This window comes from Podarcis bocagei (assembly GCF_964188305.1).
Source record: "Podarcis bocagei genome assembly, chromosome: 12".
NCBI classification, from domain to species: Eukaryota; Metazoa; Chordata; class Lepidosauria; order Squamata; family Lacertidae; genus Podarcis; species Podarcis bocagei.
In genome coordinates this window covers 6,033,438-6,053,660 of record NC_138137.1, presented here as the reverse complement: position 1 = coordinate 6,053,660, position 20,223 = coordinate 6,033,438, and the positions used below count along the sequence as shown (strand labels likewise).

Below are 20,223 nucleotides of genomic sequence, written 5' to 3'. Positions count from 1 at the left end.
GGGTTATTATAGTGGTCCACAGTACATGTATTCATTTTTTCCTGTCTCACTGTGATCATTAGTCAAACCAGTTCTGCATATTTTCCATCTAAGCAAAGTCTAAGCTGGAGTTTGTTGTCATGACTGTCCATATACATGTGCGTATGGCTGTTCCTCCCGGCTACTAACTGGACAATGCGGGTGATTTTAGTGATGAGGACCACACTCCATTCCCCCTGGACCTGGAAAGTCTTGGTTGGATTCAAGAGGTCAGTTCTTGTGTTCTTAATAGGTATGAGCACCAGAGCTGACCTTATGAATTAGACCAAGATCCGCTTAGTCCAGAATTTGTTTCCCAACAGTGGCCAGCAAGCTGTTTCTGGGAAGTTCACAAACAGAGCATGTAGGTAACAAGTCTCAACAGGGAGCATTTATTTATTTGATTTATTTCCCACTCTCTTCATAAACAACCTTGGGGCAGGTCACGTCCATTCAAAGTTTTTTTCTTATAAAAACAACAACAAAACGAAACGAAACTTTAAAATATCAGTGAGCACAACTCCTCAACTGTCTGGCAAATGTAGCCCATTAAAAATATACAATCAACCCTAGATTCCATTTTTGATGAGATACAAGTTTTCACCTGCCACAGCCAAATCGGTAACACCAGTTTAACCTCAGGGAAGACAGTATTCCACAGGCTGGGTACCACTGCCAAGAATACCTTAACAAGTTTGGGTAAGCTTGTAGCAATGATGAAACCAAAATGGCTGCACCAGTAGATCTCATTTATCACACGAATATGCTGCCACTCACATGGAAGTTTCTGGTCAGCTGTCATGACTAATAGCTGCTGGTAGACCTCTGCTCCATGAATTTGCCTCCTTTTGTAAGCCACCTAAGTTAGTGGACATCAATTGCTGCTTCTTGTCACACTGAATTTTATTGATTGATTGATTTGTTAAATTTATATCTCACCTCTCCTCCCAAAGGAGCCCAGGGTGGCAATCAAGAATTGATAGAACAATAGAAACATATTTAAAACACATTAGAAGCAATTCCAATAGAGATTCAGACTGGGAAAGATCGCAGCTTAATACTCTTGTTGAAGAGGAAGGTCTTCAGTATGTGCTGAAAAGACTAAAGAGAGACTTGTCCAATATTCAAGGCCCAATTCCTACATGGGGATGAACAGACCTCCTGATAAGGTGGCATCTGTAGGAAGCCCTCACCTTCAAAGTGCAGTGATTTATTAGGTATATAAGGAGTCTTTCATCTTTTGGGCATCCTGGTCCCAAGCTGCATTGGGCTTTATACACCAAAACCAGCACCTTGAACCTAGCACACTAGCTAATTGTCAACCAGCGCAATTCCTTGAACCATGGGGCAGCATGTTGGCGACATCCTGCCCCAGAGGGTAGTTGACCCATTGCATACTGCATTATTTGCAGCTTCTGTACCAACATCAAGGGCAGCCCCACACAGAGTACATTGCAATACTACAAGCTCGGAGGTTATCAGCACAATTATCAGGCAATTGGCCAATTATCCGGACTCAGGACCACTCACCAACAGCACCTCTATCTTGTGAGGATTCAGATTCAGTTTCTTGGCCCTCATCCAGCCCACCATTGAGACCAGGCACTGTTTCAGGGTCTGCACAGCCTCTTGTGATTCATATGTTACAGACAAGTAGAGATGGGTATCACCAGTGTTCTGATGACACCTTGCCCTCAGATATCATAATGACTTCTCCCAGAGGCTTCATATAGATATTAAACAGCATTGGGAACAAGATGGGACCCTGCAGCACCACACAACACAACTGCCAGGGGGCTGAAAGACAATCATCCAATGCTATTCACTGAAACCAACACTGGAGGTGGGATTGGAAGAACTGTAAAACAGTGCTTCCAATACCTAACCCATCAAGTCATCTCAGAAGGATACCATGGTGAATGGTATCAAAAGTCAAGTAAGAACAACAGGGTGACACTCTCTTTGTCCCTCCCCCAATAATGTTCATCCCTCAGGGTAACCAAGTCCAATTTAGTCCTGTGATCCTTCATCCTAAGGCCCCAGGTATTGTGGTCATGTGGGCACACATGAATGGCTTTCAGCCATGATGGCTATACTACCTACAGGTTCAGAGGTGATGTGCTTCTGAATACCTGGGCCTAGGCTGAAAGGGTCAGGATAATCCTCCTTCTGGAGCAAAAATCAACTTGAGGGTGTACTATGCCCTATGTCACAGACTGGAGGCCATGAAATCCTGAGCCAGAACAATAGAGGCAGCCTCAGCATGGATGTTGAAATCACCAGGAATATTGTTCTGGGTTCTTCCAACACCACACTCAATACCACCTCCACTGCATTGGTCAGAGAAGGTGCAGGATGGACAGCACACCAGCAGCAGTCCTAGTCTCCTTTCTCCTGGGCCCAGTATCAGGCCCAGGATGTGCCCTCAAAGCCAGCTCCAAGACAGAAAAATTCCTTGGTGATAGAAATCCTGGGGACCACGGCAACCTCTCCCTCCATCCCGTGCTGATGCTACACCAAGTATCCAGGTGGGCACAGCTGGGTCTGATCATTTTGTCCATGCTCGCCTACACAGGTCTCAGGAATACACACCAGACCGGCACTAAATCATGGATAACGGTGGTGTTATCTTAGAAGTAACCAGGAACCTGTCCATGGGAGGAATGGGAGTGAAGAACAAGACATAAATAGCCTTTTCCTCCTCTTCCACGGTAACCTATCACTTCCCATGGCTGTATCTTCCTCTGCCCATGATCACAGAAACTGGGGTGACATCACACATGTCTCTTCCTATCCAAACTCATCCCAAACACATTATGAAAACAGCACCAACAAAATCTACCACAACCAAATATTTCAGAAAGAATTTGGAACAGTATTACTAAACATTGGATGTTCTTAAGCAGAGGTTGGGTGGCCATCTGCATGCATGCTTTAGCTGAGATTCCAGCATTGCAGGGGGTTTGGACCACATTCCTTCCAACTATACAATTCTGTGGTTCTATGAAAGTCTACAGAAGCTACCAAGTCACGATCACTTCTGCCCTCCAACTCACGCCCGAAGAGGGCCAGCCTTCTGCCAGAAACAGACTCTCACTCTAAAGGCACCTGCAGACTTTCTTCGGACCCTGGGTCAGGCAAGGAGTCCCAATCCTTGCAGAACAGTTATCAGGGACCTCGGCAGAGCACGCATAAGTTCACAATAGTGTTCTATGAAGAAGTATCCTTTATTAATCTTTAGAAAGAAAGAAAGAAAGAAAGAAAGAAAGAAAGAAAGAAAGAAAGAAAGAAAGAAAGAAGTAGTGCTCCTGAGAGTAGTGCTTGGGGAAAGGAGAAACTGGCACTCCACAACACAAGCACTGCTGGTCTAGAAGGGTGTACTAGTTGCTACAGGCACCTATTGGATAATGCCAGTGACGTCACTAGTGATGTAAAACACAATTATTTTGGCCTTGTCACATTTGATTTTTATTTATTTACATTATTCAGTATGGTGAGATATATATGCTTATCAAATTGTTTGGATTCATATTCATGTATTGTCCTTAAAATACAGTACAAGGCTAGATCCATAGCAACAACCGCCTTCCATTTCAAGTATGTGCTCATATTTTCTGAAACCCATTTTAATTTTGTGAACCAGGCCAGCCTTTGATTTCCTCGGGCACAATCCAATCATTCATGTTCCCCTGAACACAATCTTGACCAAATAGCCTATGTGTCCCATCTAGCGAATAAACTAAATGACTTCTCCAAGATGTTGTTCTCCTTTTTCATTTCCTCCCATTCATCCTAAGGCCCCAGGTATTGTGGTCAGGTGGGTACATATGAATGGCTTTCAGCCATGATGGCTATACTACCTACAGGATCAGAGGTGATGTGGTTCTGAATACCAGTTGCTGGCAAATACTAGTGTAGAGTATTGTTGTGTTCATGTTCCACTTGCAGGTTTCACATAAGCATCTGGTTAGCCATTCTGAGAATGGGACGCAAGCCTTTGGCCTGACCCAGCAGAGCTCTTTTTATGTTATGTGGTGGATTCAGGGACACAGAGCACCATCTGAAAAACATACTTACATTGTCTCCACTCTCCATTTCCACTATGGAGTTTTTCAGTTAAATCACTGAAAAGCTGTCTGTGACACCACAGCTAGCAAGGTTAACATCTCCAAGATGGAACAATGCACCCACCTGACTCCTTCAGGACAGCACATGTAAATTGACACTAGTGATGGGGAAACCAAACTCAAACACTGCTACATGAAGCAGAAAGAGAATTTGCTGCTCACATCTTCTTCTTTTTAAATCTTTAGCTAAAATAACATATTTTTTATATAGCAATTTTTGTGCAGCAATTTTTATATAGCAGTTATGTAGCTGCACAGTTGCAGAACTATCTGAACACATTATACCCTTTCAATTAAAGTTAAATGCACCCATTATAGGAAAGCTGGGCAATGAAAAATAGGTCAACAAGGATGCATGTATAAACCTTATTTACTGCACAGGAACCCAGAGCCTGCTTAGGGTTTTTGTTTGCAGTTAAATCTCAGTGAAATAAGCTGGACTGATATCCTTGTAAATGGGTTTTGATCAAGACCTTATATTCACATGTGGCCCTGTAGATATTGCTGGACCCTAACACCCATCATTTGCCGTCACTGGTTATGCTGGCTGAGGCTGATGGGAGTTGAAGTCCAAGAACACCTGGGGACTACAGGTACTCCATTTCTGCGCTAGTACTTCCCATATGTCATTGTACTGCCAAGTACTATGAGTACAAAGTACTAGCTGTAGTAAGAATAGTATTGTATGGGTTAACAATGGCAGGATGCCCATTAAGGTTTTGTGAATTCCCACTGTTAATGATGCAAACATCATCTGTCTTTTCTTCTGACCTCACTATTTAATATTCCCCACTCCCTCAATCTGCAACTTAGGATAACACCTCATGCATCTGACGAAGCACCACTCTGGTCCAGGAAAGGTTATGCCATAATAAACGTGTTAGTCTGTAAGGTGCCACAAGACTTGGTTGTGTTGGCTACAGCAGACTAAGCCAAGCTCTCTGGACTTGGTATTCGTAGACTAGAGTGGGATCCCAAACACAGAGTTTAGGAAACTGCCGTATATCATGGGTCCACCTTGCTAAGGATTATCTATAGCAGTGGTTCTCAAAGGGTGTGGCATGGCACACTGGATGCACAACCAGAAACTAACCACACCATTCTTCAAGAGCATTGGCTCTTATTCTACAATTCTCCAAGACAAATTGCTGAGAACAGGGATTTTTAATTCTGACAAATATGACAGATCAGAAAAGAAAGACTTCGTGTTGATGAGGAGATAAGTTTCTTTGTCTCAAATTAGTTTGTACACATACTTATGGTGCGTTTGCAAGAGGCTCGTTTATAATCATATTTTGAGAAAATTCATGTAGCTGCCTTGTTTTATATTTTCTGAATGTCCCATGGTCATATTATAAAGGACTTGTGTTCTGTGTTATAAATCAAGCACTGCTAGGAGTTGCTTCTTTTTGTTTTCCGATGCGTTTCTTATCAATAAAAAAAATGGGGGAGCAAATTTTTATTCTCAGTGTGGCTCAGAGAAAGAAGTTTGGGAACCACGGGTCTGTAGTGGCAGAAAGTGGCTTTCCAGAGTTTCAGTTAGGGGGCATTCTCAGCCCTGCCTGCAAGTGCTGGGCACTGAAACAGGGATCTTCTGAATGCAAAGCGGACATGCTATTCTACTGAACCAGAATCCTTCCCTCTAAAAATATAAGCATGAATTCTATTTATTCGGAAGGAAGTCCTAGGGGCTTTACTGCCAAAAAATTATTGCTCAGTGGCAAAATTGAGTTTGGTTCCACAGTGATATTAAGATGCAGATTACATCATGGCTTACCAATGTTGTGCCCAGTGCTTTTTTTCTTGAAAATGTTTAGGGGTACTCCCATTTTCATGCTCATTGAAATACTGCCCCTCAGTGAGGCCAAACTTAGATTCACAAAATGTTTAGGGGTATGCGTACCCTTGCGTACCCCCCCCCCGAAAAAAGCACTAGTTCCAGGACTAGATTGTTTGGTAAACAGACACCACCCAGGTCCATCAGCTATGTCATTTGAAACGGGTTTGTGGGAAGTGGGGTGTTTTGGTTCGTTTTGGTTCTAGTTTTTATTGTCTATTTTGTGTTCTCATTTTGTATTTTTATGTTGTGCACCACTCTGTGATGTTCGGATGAAGGGCCACATACAAATTTAAGAAATAACAACAACATTTGGGTTTTGGTTCTGCAACGTGCGGTTTCCAGATTATATACTGTGGGGGGGGGGTATTAAAAATCGTTCAATTAGGAACGCCGAACGAATCGCAGAGACAACACACTGAAGAGAGGCATTTCGGTTTCCTCGTTAGGAATACTGTATCCGACACGGCCTCGGTCAGGGCTGATCCGGACCCCTTTTGGTGCCAAAATAATCGCGCGAAGCGATGGAGCCCCGGAGCCTCTCTGGGCGCAGCAACGAGATGTGCTTCTACTCCGCGGCCGTTAGGAAGCGCAATGCGGCGGCGGCGACGTTTTGCTGCCTTTCCAAGCCGAGGAAGGCGAGTGGAGCGGGCTCTCTCTTCTTCTTCCCTGGCGCAGAGGAAGCAGAGAGCTTGTTGGGTAAAGAGACGGTGCCCGTTTGGGCTGCCGCGGGCTCCCTCTGCAGTTCCCGTCCCTCGGCTGGTTGCAGCAGCAGCAGCAGGCTCGGCCCCGCGCTCGCTCCCCAGCCTCTCTCGCCGTCCGAAGGGGCCCTTGGAGAGCGAGCGACCCGGCGCCCTTGCAGGAGAGCGCGGCGAGGGACATGGCCCCGGGCGCCTTCCCCGGGCGGCGGCTGCTGCTGGCGCTGCTGCTGCTCGGCGGCGCCTTAAGCCTGGCCCCGACGGCAGCGAGCGCGCCGCCGGCCGTGCCTTGCCAGGCCCCGCTGCAGTGGGAAGGGCGCACGGTGGTGTACGACCACAGCACCGGCAGGAACACCCGGGCGGCCGTGTCCTACGACGGCCAGAACCAGCGGCTGCGGATCCTGGAGGAGAGGAAGCAGCTCATCCCTTGCAAGAAGTAGGTGCAACGCGCCCCGGCGCAGGTTCTCCCGTGCGCTCTCGGGGGGCGCAGCAGCTGCAGCGCGGGCTCCGGGGAGGGCTGTTCCCCCCTTGGCCGCGCCTTCCGTGGGGTGGGAATGGGGATCCTCTTGCCACCAGCCAATCGCGGCTCCCCTGCCGCTGTCTTGCGTAGGGGAGCGTGTGGATGATGCGCGATCCCCCGGCCGAGCAACGACGACACAAGCGCACCAAGTTCCCCGGCCACGCTGGGGCGATTCTCAGGGCTGACCTTCTTCTCTGCAGGCTGCTTGAATTTGGGGGGCTGTCGCTGGAATGTAGCTCGTGAAGACCCCCAAGTCGGGGAGGGTTTTGCGCAGGAGCTCCTGTGGAGCCCCCGAAACGCAGGCGGTGTTTTCAGTGACGGGTAGCTGAGATCTTGCAGGGTGTGGAACAGGCTGTTGACAAGCGCAGATTGCAGCAAATCGCGCGCGCGTGTTTTTCTCCTCTTTTGGATTCCAGCCACCCACGCCCCTTTCCAGGACACTCCATTTCATCAACCCTTACCCATGCACCCAGCAGAGATCGAAGTGACTGGAAAGACTCTACACTTACTGGGCTTTTTCTTTAGTTACCCACAACCCCGCATAGATCTCTCCCAATTTTCCCACGCATAGCCTATTTTTTTGCAAACTTAGAGATTCCCTCAAGCCTCTGTGTGGATGGTTCCATTTTGGCCATGTATGGATTTATGATAGTGGCAGATATTTGTGTCATTACTTTTGACCAGAACCACAATAGTCCACCTATTGTGGAGACAGAATCAACACATGAAAATATTAACCAGCCCATTTTTCCCCTTCTGAGTTTGTATCTCTGGTACCCTAGGCAGCAAACAAGGAAGAGGCCTCTCGTTCTTGCAGGATAATCTGAAGTATATTACTTGTCTTCTTTTCCCACATGTTTTCCTTCTGCAGTTCTTCCATTCAGAACATTTTTCTGATAATTTAATAGATACTTAGAAATGCATCGGATGCAAAACTGAGTCCATCCAATTACATCACACTTTAATAATATGACTCTGAAATTAGCATATTTCTCTGCTACTCAAAGCAGTTTGTTTCACAATATTTATATACTGCTTTCCAGCAATAACGGTTCTCAAAGCAGTTCACAGTAAATCAGATTTAGAGTGTTATAAAAAAAAATTCCATAATTAAATTTCATGGAGTAATTAACTGCTGTATGTTGAACTTGGTGATTTGAGAATGTGATGGGCTGGTCAGAAGCAGGAAGGGTCAGGGCTAGGATTAGCCTGTTCCCCCCACGCTCCCTCCCAGGCCTCCACAGCTAGAAGCCGCCAGCATACTTGTGTCAGTCTTCCTTCAGATCTGATAAGGAAGCACCATATGGCAGAGTGAAAATATAACAGCAAATGTCTGGAGAGCAGAAGGTACCTCTCAAAACAAACAGTGTGTGAGCAGGTGTCTCTTAAGTTTCTTAAGTTTAAGGATGTGTTATAAAAGGTGCAAATAGTTTCTCCTCTATTAAAATTACAGTAAATAATAATAATAATAATAATAATAATAATAATAATAATAATAATTTATTTATACCCCACCCATCTGGCTGGGTTTCCCCAGCCACATTGGGCAGCTCCCAACAGATTAAAAACAGAATAAAACATCAAATATTACAAACTTCCCTAAACAGGGCTACCTTCAGATGTCTTCTAAAAGTCAGATAGTTTTTTATTTCCTTGACATCTGATGGGAGGGCGTTCCACAGGGTGGGCGCCACCACCAAGAAGGCCCTCTGCCTGGGTCCCTGTAACCTCACATCTCGCAGTGAGTGAATCGCCAGAAGGCCCTCGGAGCTGGACCTCATTGTTCGGGCTGAACGATGGGGGTGGAGACGCTCCTTCAGGTGTACAGTTCTGGTTCAGAAAACATCACATTAACTTCAGCTGCTTAGGAATACATCTGAAATATTGTTTGCACAATTGTGATTCAGGGGTTTTTGCCTCCTGGTAGAAGAAGCCCACCCTTCCTACACTAGTAGCAATTCCTACCAGTTTCAGCTGCTTACTCTTGAGAGTTATCCATGGATCACAATATTTCTCTGCAGAAGTGTGAACACCGCCCACCTCTGCTTACTAGAGACAATGCACTATTGTTTACACCAGGCCCGTCCAACTCCCAAGAGACTGGGATCTACTTCCAGTATAACAAAACTGGCAGTGATCTACCCATTGTCATTGAGGATTGACCAGAGTTGTGCTTTTTTAAAGGGGAAATGATATAAATCACTCACCAAAAACTGCATCGCTAACTAACGTATCCAGCGCTAAAAACACTCATCATATTTCCAAACGCCAAGAGAAAACACCTAACGCCGCCCACTTGACACGACGGAGGGACAGAGTGAGGGGGCAGGGGGCGGAGACATTCATTCCCCAGTTTTTTTAATCCCACGATCGATAAGGATCTTGTGATCAACCAAGATCAACGGGGATCTACCTGTCGATTGCGGTCGACCATTTGAACATGTCTGGTTTATACCGATCCAAGGATGAAATAGATGATTCAAGAGCAGCTGATCTTTCATTGGCACTCTTTTGACTTGCACCAGGTTTCCAACTTGTAGATCTGTAATATGGTTGCTAGAAGTTAGTTACCCTGGAGGCTCCATCGTTGGAGGCCCAGAATGGCGGGGAAATCAAGGGGGGAATTGAAGTGAAGTGAACTGGTGGCATAACTTCCTTCTTGACCTTTGCAAACAATGATTGAAAGGTGGGTGGTAGATTTAATTCACCAGTTTGGGAAGGGGTGGAGGGAAAGTAACTTGGTAAGAGCAGCATTATTGATCATTATACTAGTCAGTTCTGGAAAACCTTGATCTTGGGAGATGTTGAGTCATTCTGGCCATTGTCCAGCTAAGCACTCAAGGATGGGACAAACTGCACAGTTTAATGGAAGATCTGCCAGCTCTCTGGCACTGCTTTCTCCAACATCAGTCAATTTGGCTCGGCACATAATCTGGTAGAGATACATGAATTCGTTTGTGGCAAGGACTATGAAAGAGCAGGAAATGGAATACTAGCATCCCCGCTAGTGCAGAATTGAGAGAACTCAACTGCTTAGAACTTTGGCAGTTGAATCAAACATTATTCTTTAGCTCCAAGGGACAGTTTATACAATCAGCAGAATCATGGAAAAGATTACCAAGCTGTAGGTAGAGTTGCCTGTTTGAAAGCTCTCCCATTTCCTTCACATTGAAAACCAGTATTTCGGGGAGAAATGTTCAGCCCCTCCCTCTGCCTTGTCTTCCTCTATAGGTCTGAAGTGAAGTTTCTTTTGTTTGTGGGGTGGATTGTTCAAACATACAGAGCTCTATCTGCAGCCTGAAGTGATACAGTAAAAGGTAAAGGTAAAGGGACCCCTGACCATTAGGGCCAGTCGCGGACGACTCTGGGGTTGTGGTGCTCATCTTGCTTTACTGGCTGAGGGAGCTGGCGTAGAGCTTCTGGGTCACGTGGCCAGCATGACTAAGCCACACACACACACACACACACATATATATTAGCTTTTTTAACATATCATTTTCAACAATAATTAAACATACCTTTATATCTTACAGAATTTTTTCACTTTCATCATTCACATCTGAAAATTTTCCAATCTATTCACTTAATATACAATTCTTACTTTCACTATTACCTTTAAATCTCATATCTAATATCTCTATTCTTTCTCTACTTTGCAATATTTCATATATTTCTCCTTACAAAACTTATTGTAGTCCTACTAGCGTAATTTGTTGATTACAGTTGCTCTTCAAATAGTTTGTATATTTCTTCCAATCTTCTGTAAATCTCTGGTCCCACAGGTTTTGAATCCTTCCTGTCATTTTGTCTAATTCTGCGTAGTCCATTAGTTTGCCATTCTTCTTTCATTGGAATTTCTTCTTGGTTCCATTTCTGGGCTAACAGTACTCTTGCCGCTGTTGTTGCATATAAAAACAATTTAACATCTTGTCTATTAATATACTCACCTATAATACCAAGTAAAAATGCTTCTGTTTTTTTTTAATCATATGTGGTGGGAATGTAAGAAAGTAAAAAACTTATGGGAAATGATATATAATGAGATGAAAAAGATGTTGAAATATACATTTTTTCAAAAAAACATGACTAAGCCGCTTCTGGCAAACCAGAGCAGCGCATGGAAACGCCGTTTACCTTCCCGCCGGAGTGGTACCTATTTATCTACTTGCACTTTGATGTGCTTTCGAACTGCTAGGTTGGCAGGAGCAGGGACCGAACAATGGGAGCTCACCCCGTCACGGGGATTCGAACCGCCAACCTTCTGATTGGCAAGCCCAAGAGGCTCAGTGGTTTAGACCAAAGCGCCACCCGCGTCCCGAAGTGATACAGTCTTCATCAATTATTCTCCTGATCATATAAATTGGCTCTGGGGAGGCGTAACTGTTGGTTACTGGTCGTTGAATCAGTGTGACACTCGGGGTAACTGCAATATAGACAATGTGTTTATTTTACAACAAGTAACTTTCTGGTATCCTCGGATGAAGTCCGAGTAACAATATTCAGGTCTGTATAATGTATGGGGAAAGGGCTGGTCTACAAGGTGAAAGATCACATTGTACTGCTCTCTCAGGATATCATGGTCATGTGGGGGAATCACATGCATGGCAACTTCTGTAGAAAACTCTGTCGAGATTTCTGGCTAGCCTTCTTGACACGATAGTTTTCTATGCATGGGAACTATTTCACAAAAGACAACATTCAAATATGCATGGATTTTGTGCACCTCATACACACACCCTTTGTGGAGATAAAAAGAAAGAAAGATGATTATTTCTGAAAGTTACCACTTGCTTGCAACATGCAGCCTGTCCTTTCGGGGAGGTGCCACTAGTCTCAGCCAGAAAGCAGAAGCAAACCTCCCCCCCCCCACTTTGACTTGCCAATCAGAAGGTTGGTGGTTCGAATCCCCGCAACGGGGTGAGCTCCCATTGCTCGGTCCCAGCTCCTGCCCATCTAGCAGTTCGAAAGCACGTCAAAGTGCAAGTAGATAAATAGGTACCACTCTGGCGGGAAGGTAAACGGCGTTTCCATGCGCTGCTCTGGTTCGCCAGAAGCGGCTTAGTCATGCTGGCCACATGACCCGGAAGCTGTATGCTGGCTCGCCAATAAAGCGAGATGAGCGCCACAACCCCAGAGTCGGTCACGACTGGACCTAATGGTCAGGGGTCCTTTTACCTTTACCTTTTAAGTTACCTCGTTGGTCCTTTTATCGGCTCATGTGGGACCAACACGGATAGCTGGCCCTGATGAATACTTGAGGCTCCCGACCCCTATGGTAAAGAGTGCCTCATGTGTGCTTGTACATGCGTGGTGTATGCACACAGTGCATGGAAGAATGTGGCAGTACCCACTGCTGGCATGCAGCCCTCTGAAGGAGAATGCAACTTTCAGGCCAAACAAGTTAGCTATCCCAAGCTATGCTCGTGACACACTGTGTATTGGGAGCTGCACTCTTCATGATTTTAAAAATAAATTGAGCTTATTGCCGGCACTCTTAACTTTTAACTCTGTTTACTAAGAGCATAATCCAAAATCGACTGAACCAATTGATTCAAATCACTTCGTCTTCAGATTTGCATTTTGCTTTGGGATGGTTTGATGGGTGGGATTATAGTAAATGGTCTTCGCCTTATATTTGGAGAGGGAACACAGTAAATATAGATTTTTGAACTCCCCCTAGAAAGGGTGGTGAACTGGAGGTGGTAAATAGTAGCAGGTGTTGGAAGACCTAGAGTGAGATGCTTAAAGGTTGCCTGCGGTCTTTTGATTGAAGTGGGAAATATGGGCGATAGGAGGAATGTGTCTGAAATTCAATCTGGAGTAAGGATTCCAAAGGCGCCAGGTTCTCCGAAAAGAGCTCAAGGGAAAGATACAAAGATGTCCTTTCCTGTAGTATCTGTCAGAAAGAAACCCCAGAAGAGGTGCTCAACTCTTCAGGCAGAGGCGGAAAAATAATATTGGGTTAAAATAAAAAAATAAAATCAGATAAATAAATAAATACAATCAGAAAACCTAGTCTGCAGCTCAGGACCATGAAGTGTATTGTGTGGTGCACATGAATGAGAAATATACAGTTGCTAAAAATGAGTAAAACTGTTAAGTATCACTGGATGAAAACCATTAAATCTGGTATTCAACAACCTTCAGTTGCTCAAAATACGCTTTCTCAAGTTGCACTCTCTGACGGGGCTGTATCAGATTTGACTGTACCTTGTTGGGTAGGACTGGACAATGGAGATCTCACTTGCTAATCCTGACCCTGTAGCTCTGTCTACAGCCCAATTTTCTCTACTTGACTGGTTGTTTAATTCCCCAACCCTCCATTTCCCCATTTATCGTGCTTATTAAGTTGGCTTGAAGGTAGTTAGAGGATTCTGTGCTATGGTTGCCTAACATCTGTGCATCAATCCTTTTCTCTTGAACCGGAGAATATGGCTGCCTCTGAGCTGAAGCAGGCACACGTGTGGCTAACCTGTGACGATAGGAACAGAGATAGTGGAAGGGGCATTGAGAACAATGTACAGTACGGGGAAACCCACACTTCTTCTGCTTCTTCTACCACAAAAATTCTGATATTTCTGAAAGATCCAGAATGGATCACCAATATTTTCACTTGTCTGGCATGTGCACAAACATAGTCATGGTTTATGTGGGGACTCTGTTGATGAGTGTTGTTTGTGGCCTGTTTTGCACCATTTCCCTTCCAGTTTGCAAGCCCAGTTCAGAGGAGATGAGGGAGTGGGGAGGCAATTTTCTTTATTGGGAAATACTTAAAAGTAGCCAGAAGAGCAGTCTTAAAATATACAGGGTTTTTGCAACTGGATATACCAAGAGCGGGTCTTTGAACTTTTCCTTCATTATGCCCCACTGTACTGACATTTCCTTCTAGTTTCCTGCTACTATTTAGGCTCAAAATTGCATCTGTGCAATGCGTGTCTCGCTCTTTAGGTTTTACCTGACTTGCTTTTGAATTCATGTCATCTAGCAAATAATAAAAGTGTGCTTTAAATCTGCTTAGGGTTATCTAAACACGCTCAGTGGGTTCACTGACCTTTCCCTGACCAAGAGAGAGCTTCTACCAGTGACAGGCTATATTTTTAAACCAATATTATTTACAGGTCTTGTCCCCCTTGCTATTATTTCTTGGGCCTGTCCTTGGGTGAAAAATAAATGTGTCATTCTTGATTTTTACTCACACCTGCTTCCTTAATACAATTAAAACTAGACTTTTTGTTTCTTTGAAATAGAAATGTATTTTTAGCCAGTCTATAATAGTAAAGGAAGTCTGTGTGTTTAGGCACCAGTTGCTTGTGAATATTTTTGGAAGAGTTATTAACAGATAATGTTATGTATATATTGAATATTATATATATATATATATATATATATATATATATATATATATATATATATACACACACACACACACACACATACATACATATATATATACACACACACACACACACACACACAGTGGTGCCCCGCAAAACGAATACCTCGCAAGACGGAAAACTCGCTAGACAAAAGAGTTTTCCGTTTTGGAGGTGCTTCGCAAAACGAATCTCCTATGGGCTTGCTTCGCAAGACGACAATGTCTTGCGAGTTCCTGCTGGTTTTTTTTCCTTCCCCCCCTTTTTCTAAGCCGCTAAGCCGCTTATCAGCTGATCCGATCAGCAGATAAGCCGCTAAAAGCCGCTAATAGTGCTAATCCGCTAATCCGTCAATGGGCTTGCTTCGCAAGACGAAAAAACGCTAAACGAAGAGAATCACAGAACGGATTCTTTTTGTCTTGCGAGGCACCACTGTATATATATTATATATATTATATTATATTATATATATATATATATATATATATTTGCTTTCGTAGATTTTCACGGGTACAGGAATGTAGGTTTTGGTGTCTTCGGGTGTCTTCCCGTGTAAATATATATATATATATATATATATATATAGTTATGTATATATTGAAAACAGTTATGTACTTCTTTTTCAGGTGAAACTCACAGAGCAGTTTACATAAATGCAAATATTAATGCAGTAAGCAGCAATTACATATAATTATAATAATTTATTATTTATACCCTGCCCATCTGGCTGGTCCATGGGTTGACCCAAGACTCCTTGGAATTGTAGTTCGCCTACAGTGTTTAAACTCTCCTATTTGAAATCCCTTCCCCCCCCCCCCAAGAACTACACTCCTAAGGGCTCCCATGAGCCAGTTTAAATCTCTGGGGTCGATGTGCACAATCTGCCACGTAATGATGCACACCCAAGAATTCACAGATATTACCTTTGCTCTTGGTCTGCTTCTTTCAGGTTTTTTGAGTATATCTACCTCTATAAAGACACGGTGATGTTTCAGATTGAGCAAGTGACAAAGCTGTGTTCCAAGATTGCCTTGACTGAGCCGTGGGATCCTTATGATATTCCTGACAACTCAACCTACGAAGATCAGAACTACATTGGAGGACCTGGCGACCAAATTATGGTACAGGAATGGTCCGACAGAAAACCAGCTAGGAAATGTAAGCATATTTTGGTTAATAAATTAATTGGGAGGGGCCTTTTCTCTTTTTGAGAGAGAGAGAGAGGTTAGCTGATGGAAATGGATCACAGAAGGGAAACATGTTGTTATTGGTGTATTGTTTGACATTTGATATGGTTTAAAATGATTTTATATGTTGTAACTAGCCGTGAGAAGATAGCATTTTTGGGCGCCAGTGCCTGCGTGTAACCAGGGTTCTGGTTGTCTGTGGTTATACCTGGTTAAGCAATTTAAGTTTATAATCCTCTGCAGATCCAAGAAGAGCTCAATTAGCATTGACTTTTAAGTTGAAAAACAGCTTAAATTTAAAGCAAGTCTCTGTATCTTTTGGGGCCACAATTCTCCCAAGGATTTCTGCAAAGCAATCCCACAGAAACTGATGGGAGTTATTTCCAGACCAAACGGGTTTGAGGATTGTAGCATTAACCCTTCATTTGGGAAAAAAATGACTTCTTCTTGCTGGCATAATGAAAACTTGAAAATTATCTATGCTTCCCCTATATAAACTCATACTTTGTGCTTTGTTACAGCTGAAACCTGGGTTGGCGTTTATACAGTCAAAGACTGTTACCCAGTGCAGGAGACCTATACCAGGAACTACAGCGTGACAACCTCCACCCGATTCTTTGATCTAAAGCTTGGGATAAGTGATCCATCTGTATTCACGCCTCCCAGCACCTGCCAGACAGCACAACCAAACAAGATGAGCGATGAATGCTAATCACGGAGATTGGCTTCTACACGCAAACATATGTAATATAGTTATCATGAATCCTCAGCTGCTGATGTCTTAACATGGTGGTTGCACTTTGCAGAATGGAGGGCTTTGGGAATGAGATCTCTCGTTGACTAGAAAAAGTGAGAAAACCCATCTCTCCACCAGAGTCTCATTCTAATATTGTCCTCATATTCTACACTTACCAGTGAAGCATTTGTTTTAGCTGCCACATTTTTGTTGGAAGAACCTGTTGCTTATATTTCCCAAGAGACACATTGTGCTCTTAAAGCATATTAAAATATCACGTGCATTTGCTCGTTTTGGAGAAGTGAGCATACTTTATGACATGTAGCAGGGAAGGCATTTCCATAACGTGCCACCATTAACCGATTATGTAGAGAGATTTCCTTAACGTCTTGGAAGTTGTTACAGTAAATGAATTTGCTTTTGGGGGGAAAAAAATCAAGAATAACTATTCATGTAATAAGTGACTGGTGTGATGCTACAAATACTACAATGATGCCTCTGTTCTTCTACTTACTACTGCTTTCATGGGATCTGATGGGATTTCCTTCTCTTTTATGCACCCCGTATTAAATATGCTTTGTTAAAGCAATGTTCCTTTGAATTTATGCAAAAAAAAGGATTGCTTTACTTGTTTAACAGTCTCTCATTGAAAACCTATAGAGCTGGTGTCTTGTCAGAAATATATATTTGGCAACATTAGATATATTTAGGATTCAAGTGCACTGCACCCAATGAATATATATATATATATATATATATATATATATATATATATATAGTATTTTTTGTAGTTATTTGTAGTTAACCTCTGCCAACAAACTTCAACTGTTCAACAGTCCCTTGCACTGAAGTCTGCTGCTATTCATTAGCTTTGTTTTATTTTTAGGATTGTTTTAATTTTGTTGGCATTTATTTGTAAGTCGTGTGTGAGTTTGGTTTTCGTCAGAGAAAGTATGGCGCAAATAAGTCAGTGGGGGGCGCTCTTGGAATTGCAGGGGCCTCAGTGTGCTCAGCAGTCAGTCTGCAGAGCTCCGGACTAAGCTGAGCATCGGTATTATTTTAGACGTCTCAATGAAATTGGGGGTCATTTACCCTTACTGGCTAGGAAAAGGAGACCATCTTTTGTCAAGAAAGCAGCTCCTTTAGTACAGTGATGGCGTAGATCATGGGTAGGCAAACTAAGGCCCGGGGGTCGGATCCGGCCCAATTGCCTTCTAAATCCGGCCCGTGGACGGTCCAGGAATCAGCGTGTTTTTACATAAGTAGAATGTGTCCTTTTATTTAAATGCGTCTCTGGGTTATTTGTGGGGCCTGCCTGGTGTTTTTATATGAGTAGAATGTGTCCTTTTATTTAAAATGCATCTCTGGGTTATTTGTGGGGCATAGGAATTCATACAGTATATTTTTTTCAAAATAGAGTCCGGCCCCCCATAAGGCCTGAGGGAGAGTGGACCGGCCCCCTGCTGAAAAAGTTTGCTGACCCCTGATATAGATCTTCTGTAGCTCTTCCCTCTGTGTCTTCAGTCTGTGTGTGATTGGGCAAGGCCTCCTGTGCCTTCCTCCCAGTCTCCGCATGTTCACTGGAAGCATGAAGGAAATTCAATGCATGCACATGACACCCAGGCACATAGCACCTGTCATTCCTTTTGCTCAACACATCAAGGTTGGAAATGGGGCTTCAGCTGCAACCCTGAACCCTAGTCATGCACTGACTGAAGTTGTGGAAGGGGAGGAGAGAACAGGGTCCGTTTCTTGCATCAGACAGGGTCAAAACAAGAGTGCTTATCAGTGCCTTTAAATATGACGCTTGTGTGTATTACTATATGACGCCATTGCACTTTATGGAGTAACAAAGACAGGCCCTCGGCCTGAGCAGTTAGCAATCTAAAATTTGAAACGGGGGAAAGAGGGGATAAAAATGGCGGATGAGGGTAATTGGGAGCATACACTTTGGTCACACATACTTGGCTTTGCCATCACAGGTGTTTTTGAGGAAAGATTTGAAGGAGGAGAAAAGCACAGATAAGTGTTCTAGGAGGGAGGTTTAGCTGTGAGAAGCAGCAAGGAGGAAGGGCAGAGTTATTTGAGATAGCAGGAAACCTTCAGGCAACTGAGAACAGCGACGTTGGTGGCTTTTACGGTAAGGAAAGGGACCTCTCGCTGGATCCATGAGGATTTCAGGAAGGCTCTCCCGTGGTCTGAAGGTGAAAAGAGACAGGTGGTTTTGGTGGCAGAATTCTGGGTGGAGGTGAGAAGGCCAAGGTGTGGTACTAGAAAGTCGGATAGGAGGTTGTGACGGTAGAAGAGGAGGGAGATTTTCATCCCCAGGTACCATATAAAACAAGGGAGAGGAACTGCCAGCCTGCAGTATGGGGCTTCTGTTTCTGGCTTGTGAAAAGCCTTCTGCTGGAGGCCACACATACCCACCCACCCCACCAATTAGGTGTGTGAAAAGCCATCTGTTGGGGTTCGCCTTTCCTGTGTGCTGTGCCTACTTGCCCAAAAGGCTGTCCTGCCGCAGTTTGATCATGGGCGGTGGCAGGGGGAAGCCTGTTTTCCAAGGCTAATGGTTATGGAGGTGGAGAAGATCTTCGTGGAGAATGCGGTAGAAGAAGCTGGGGATGATGGGAGGGAGAGACCAGAACATACTGTGGGGCATCAGGTTGGCATCGGCTGTAATACAGAAATAGTTTTACAAGTTAGTGGCCTGCCCTAAACAACTTAAGCAGCACAGCATATATAATAATCTGTCAAGAGTTATTGACACATAAATTCAGGTAGTATTTGCTGAAAGCAGATGGGTAATAAATATACTCAAATGTTTATCATTTTTCAGATGCTACTACTAATAATTTCCTCATTCATGAGCCAATGTGTTAATGCTAATGTTTATTATTATTATTGTTATTTGTATTTAACCTATGTGGCCAATGTATTTTTGAACCGCCTTGTGTGTAGCAATATAGAAAGGCGGTATACAAATTAGAAGTAAAATGAAATTAAATGAACAAATAGCACATTCTGTCAAGACAGAAAACATCTCCCCTTCATTAACGTTGCAAAATGTACTAAGAATCTTGATTAAAAGCTATAGAACTGAGTTTTTTTTGTGATGGTTTTCATATGATACACCACTGCTCCATGATATTGTAGATTAGGGAGATGATGGTTCCTGTCTCTTGATGATAATTGTTCTTAGTTTGTCATAATAATCATTCTAGCTAGTTTATTTTATGCACCTTTGAATAAAACACATTGGAATAGTGCAAACACCTTTGAAAATGTTGCAGTGGGAGCTGGGTAAGATCAATATAGACTCTCACCTAGGGAATCAACTCATGGATATATTTCTCAGTTCTGTTCTGCCAAATAAATAAAGGTGTGTGTGTGAAAGCATGGAGAAGGTTGCACTTATCCTTTGTCCAGATTTCTGATGATTGCATTTGTCTGGATCCTAGGAAGCCCAGACCCAAGTTTGAGGAAAGCGCTCTTTGGTGAAAGAACCCCAGCAGATACTTAATGTTGCATAACATGTAGCAAAGGAAAGTATAGAAATATACGCTGTAGAGCCTTTAAAACGTGCCCTTTCTATTGTACTAAAAAATGCCTGGTTTGAATAATTCCTTCCATAGTATCCCACTACCCTAGAATAGAAAATGACCACACATTCGGTAAGTTATCAAATAGTTTACTTACAAAATTCTTCAAAGGTCAGAATAAAGATGCA

The 20,223-nt window shown here is 43.5% G+C and overlaps 1 protein-coding gene across 1 annotated transcript; it reads left to right on the top strand.

Moving 5' to 3' along the window:
* The first annotated feature begins 6,479 nt into the window (after window positions 1–6,479).
* On the top strand, window positions 6,480–19,892 carry EPDR1 (ependymin related 1). The gene is made up of 3 exons (XM_081165256.1): window positions 6,480–7,116; window positions 15,523–15,731; window positions 16,282–19,892. The coding sequence occupies exons 1-3, from the start codon at window positions 6,863–6,865 to the stop codon at window positions 16,470–16,472; spliced, it is 654 nt and encodes a 217-aa protein (XP_081021382.1). The 5' UTR covers window positions 6,480–6,862; the 3' UTR covers window positions 16,473–19,892.
* Window positions 19,893–20,223: the final 331 nt, after the last annotated feature.

Coding starts and splice junctions, on each gene's coding strand:
- EPDR1 (XM_081165256.1), top strand. CDS start 6,863: ATGGCCCCGGGCGCCTTCCCCGGGCGGCGGCTGCTGCTGGCGCTGCTG. Junction 7,117..15,522: donor CAGCTCATCCCTTGCAAGAA/GTAGGTGCAACG, acceptor TGCTTCTTTCAG/GTTTTTTGAGTATATCTACC. Junction 15,732..16,281: donor CAGAAAACCAGCTAGGAAAT/GTAAGCATATTT, acceptor GCTTTGTTACAG/CTGAAACCTGGGTTGGCGTT.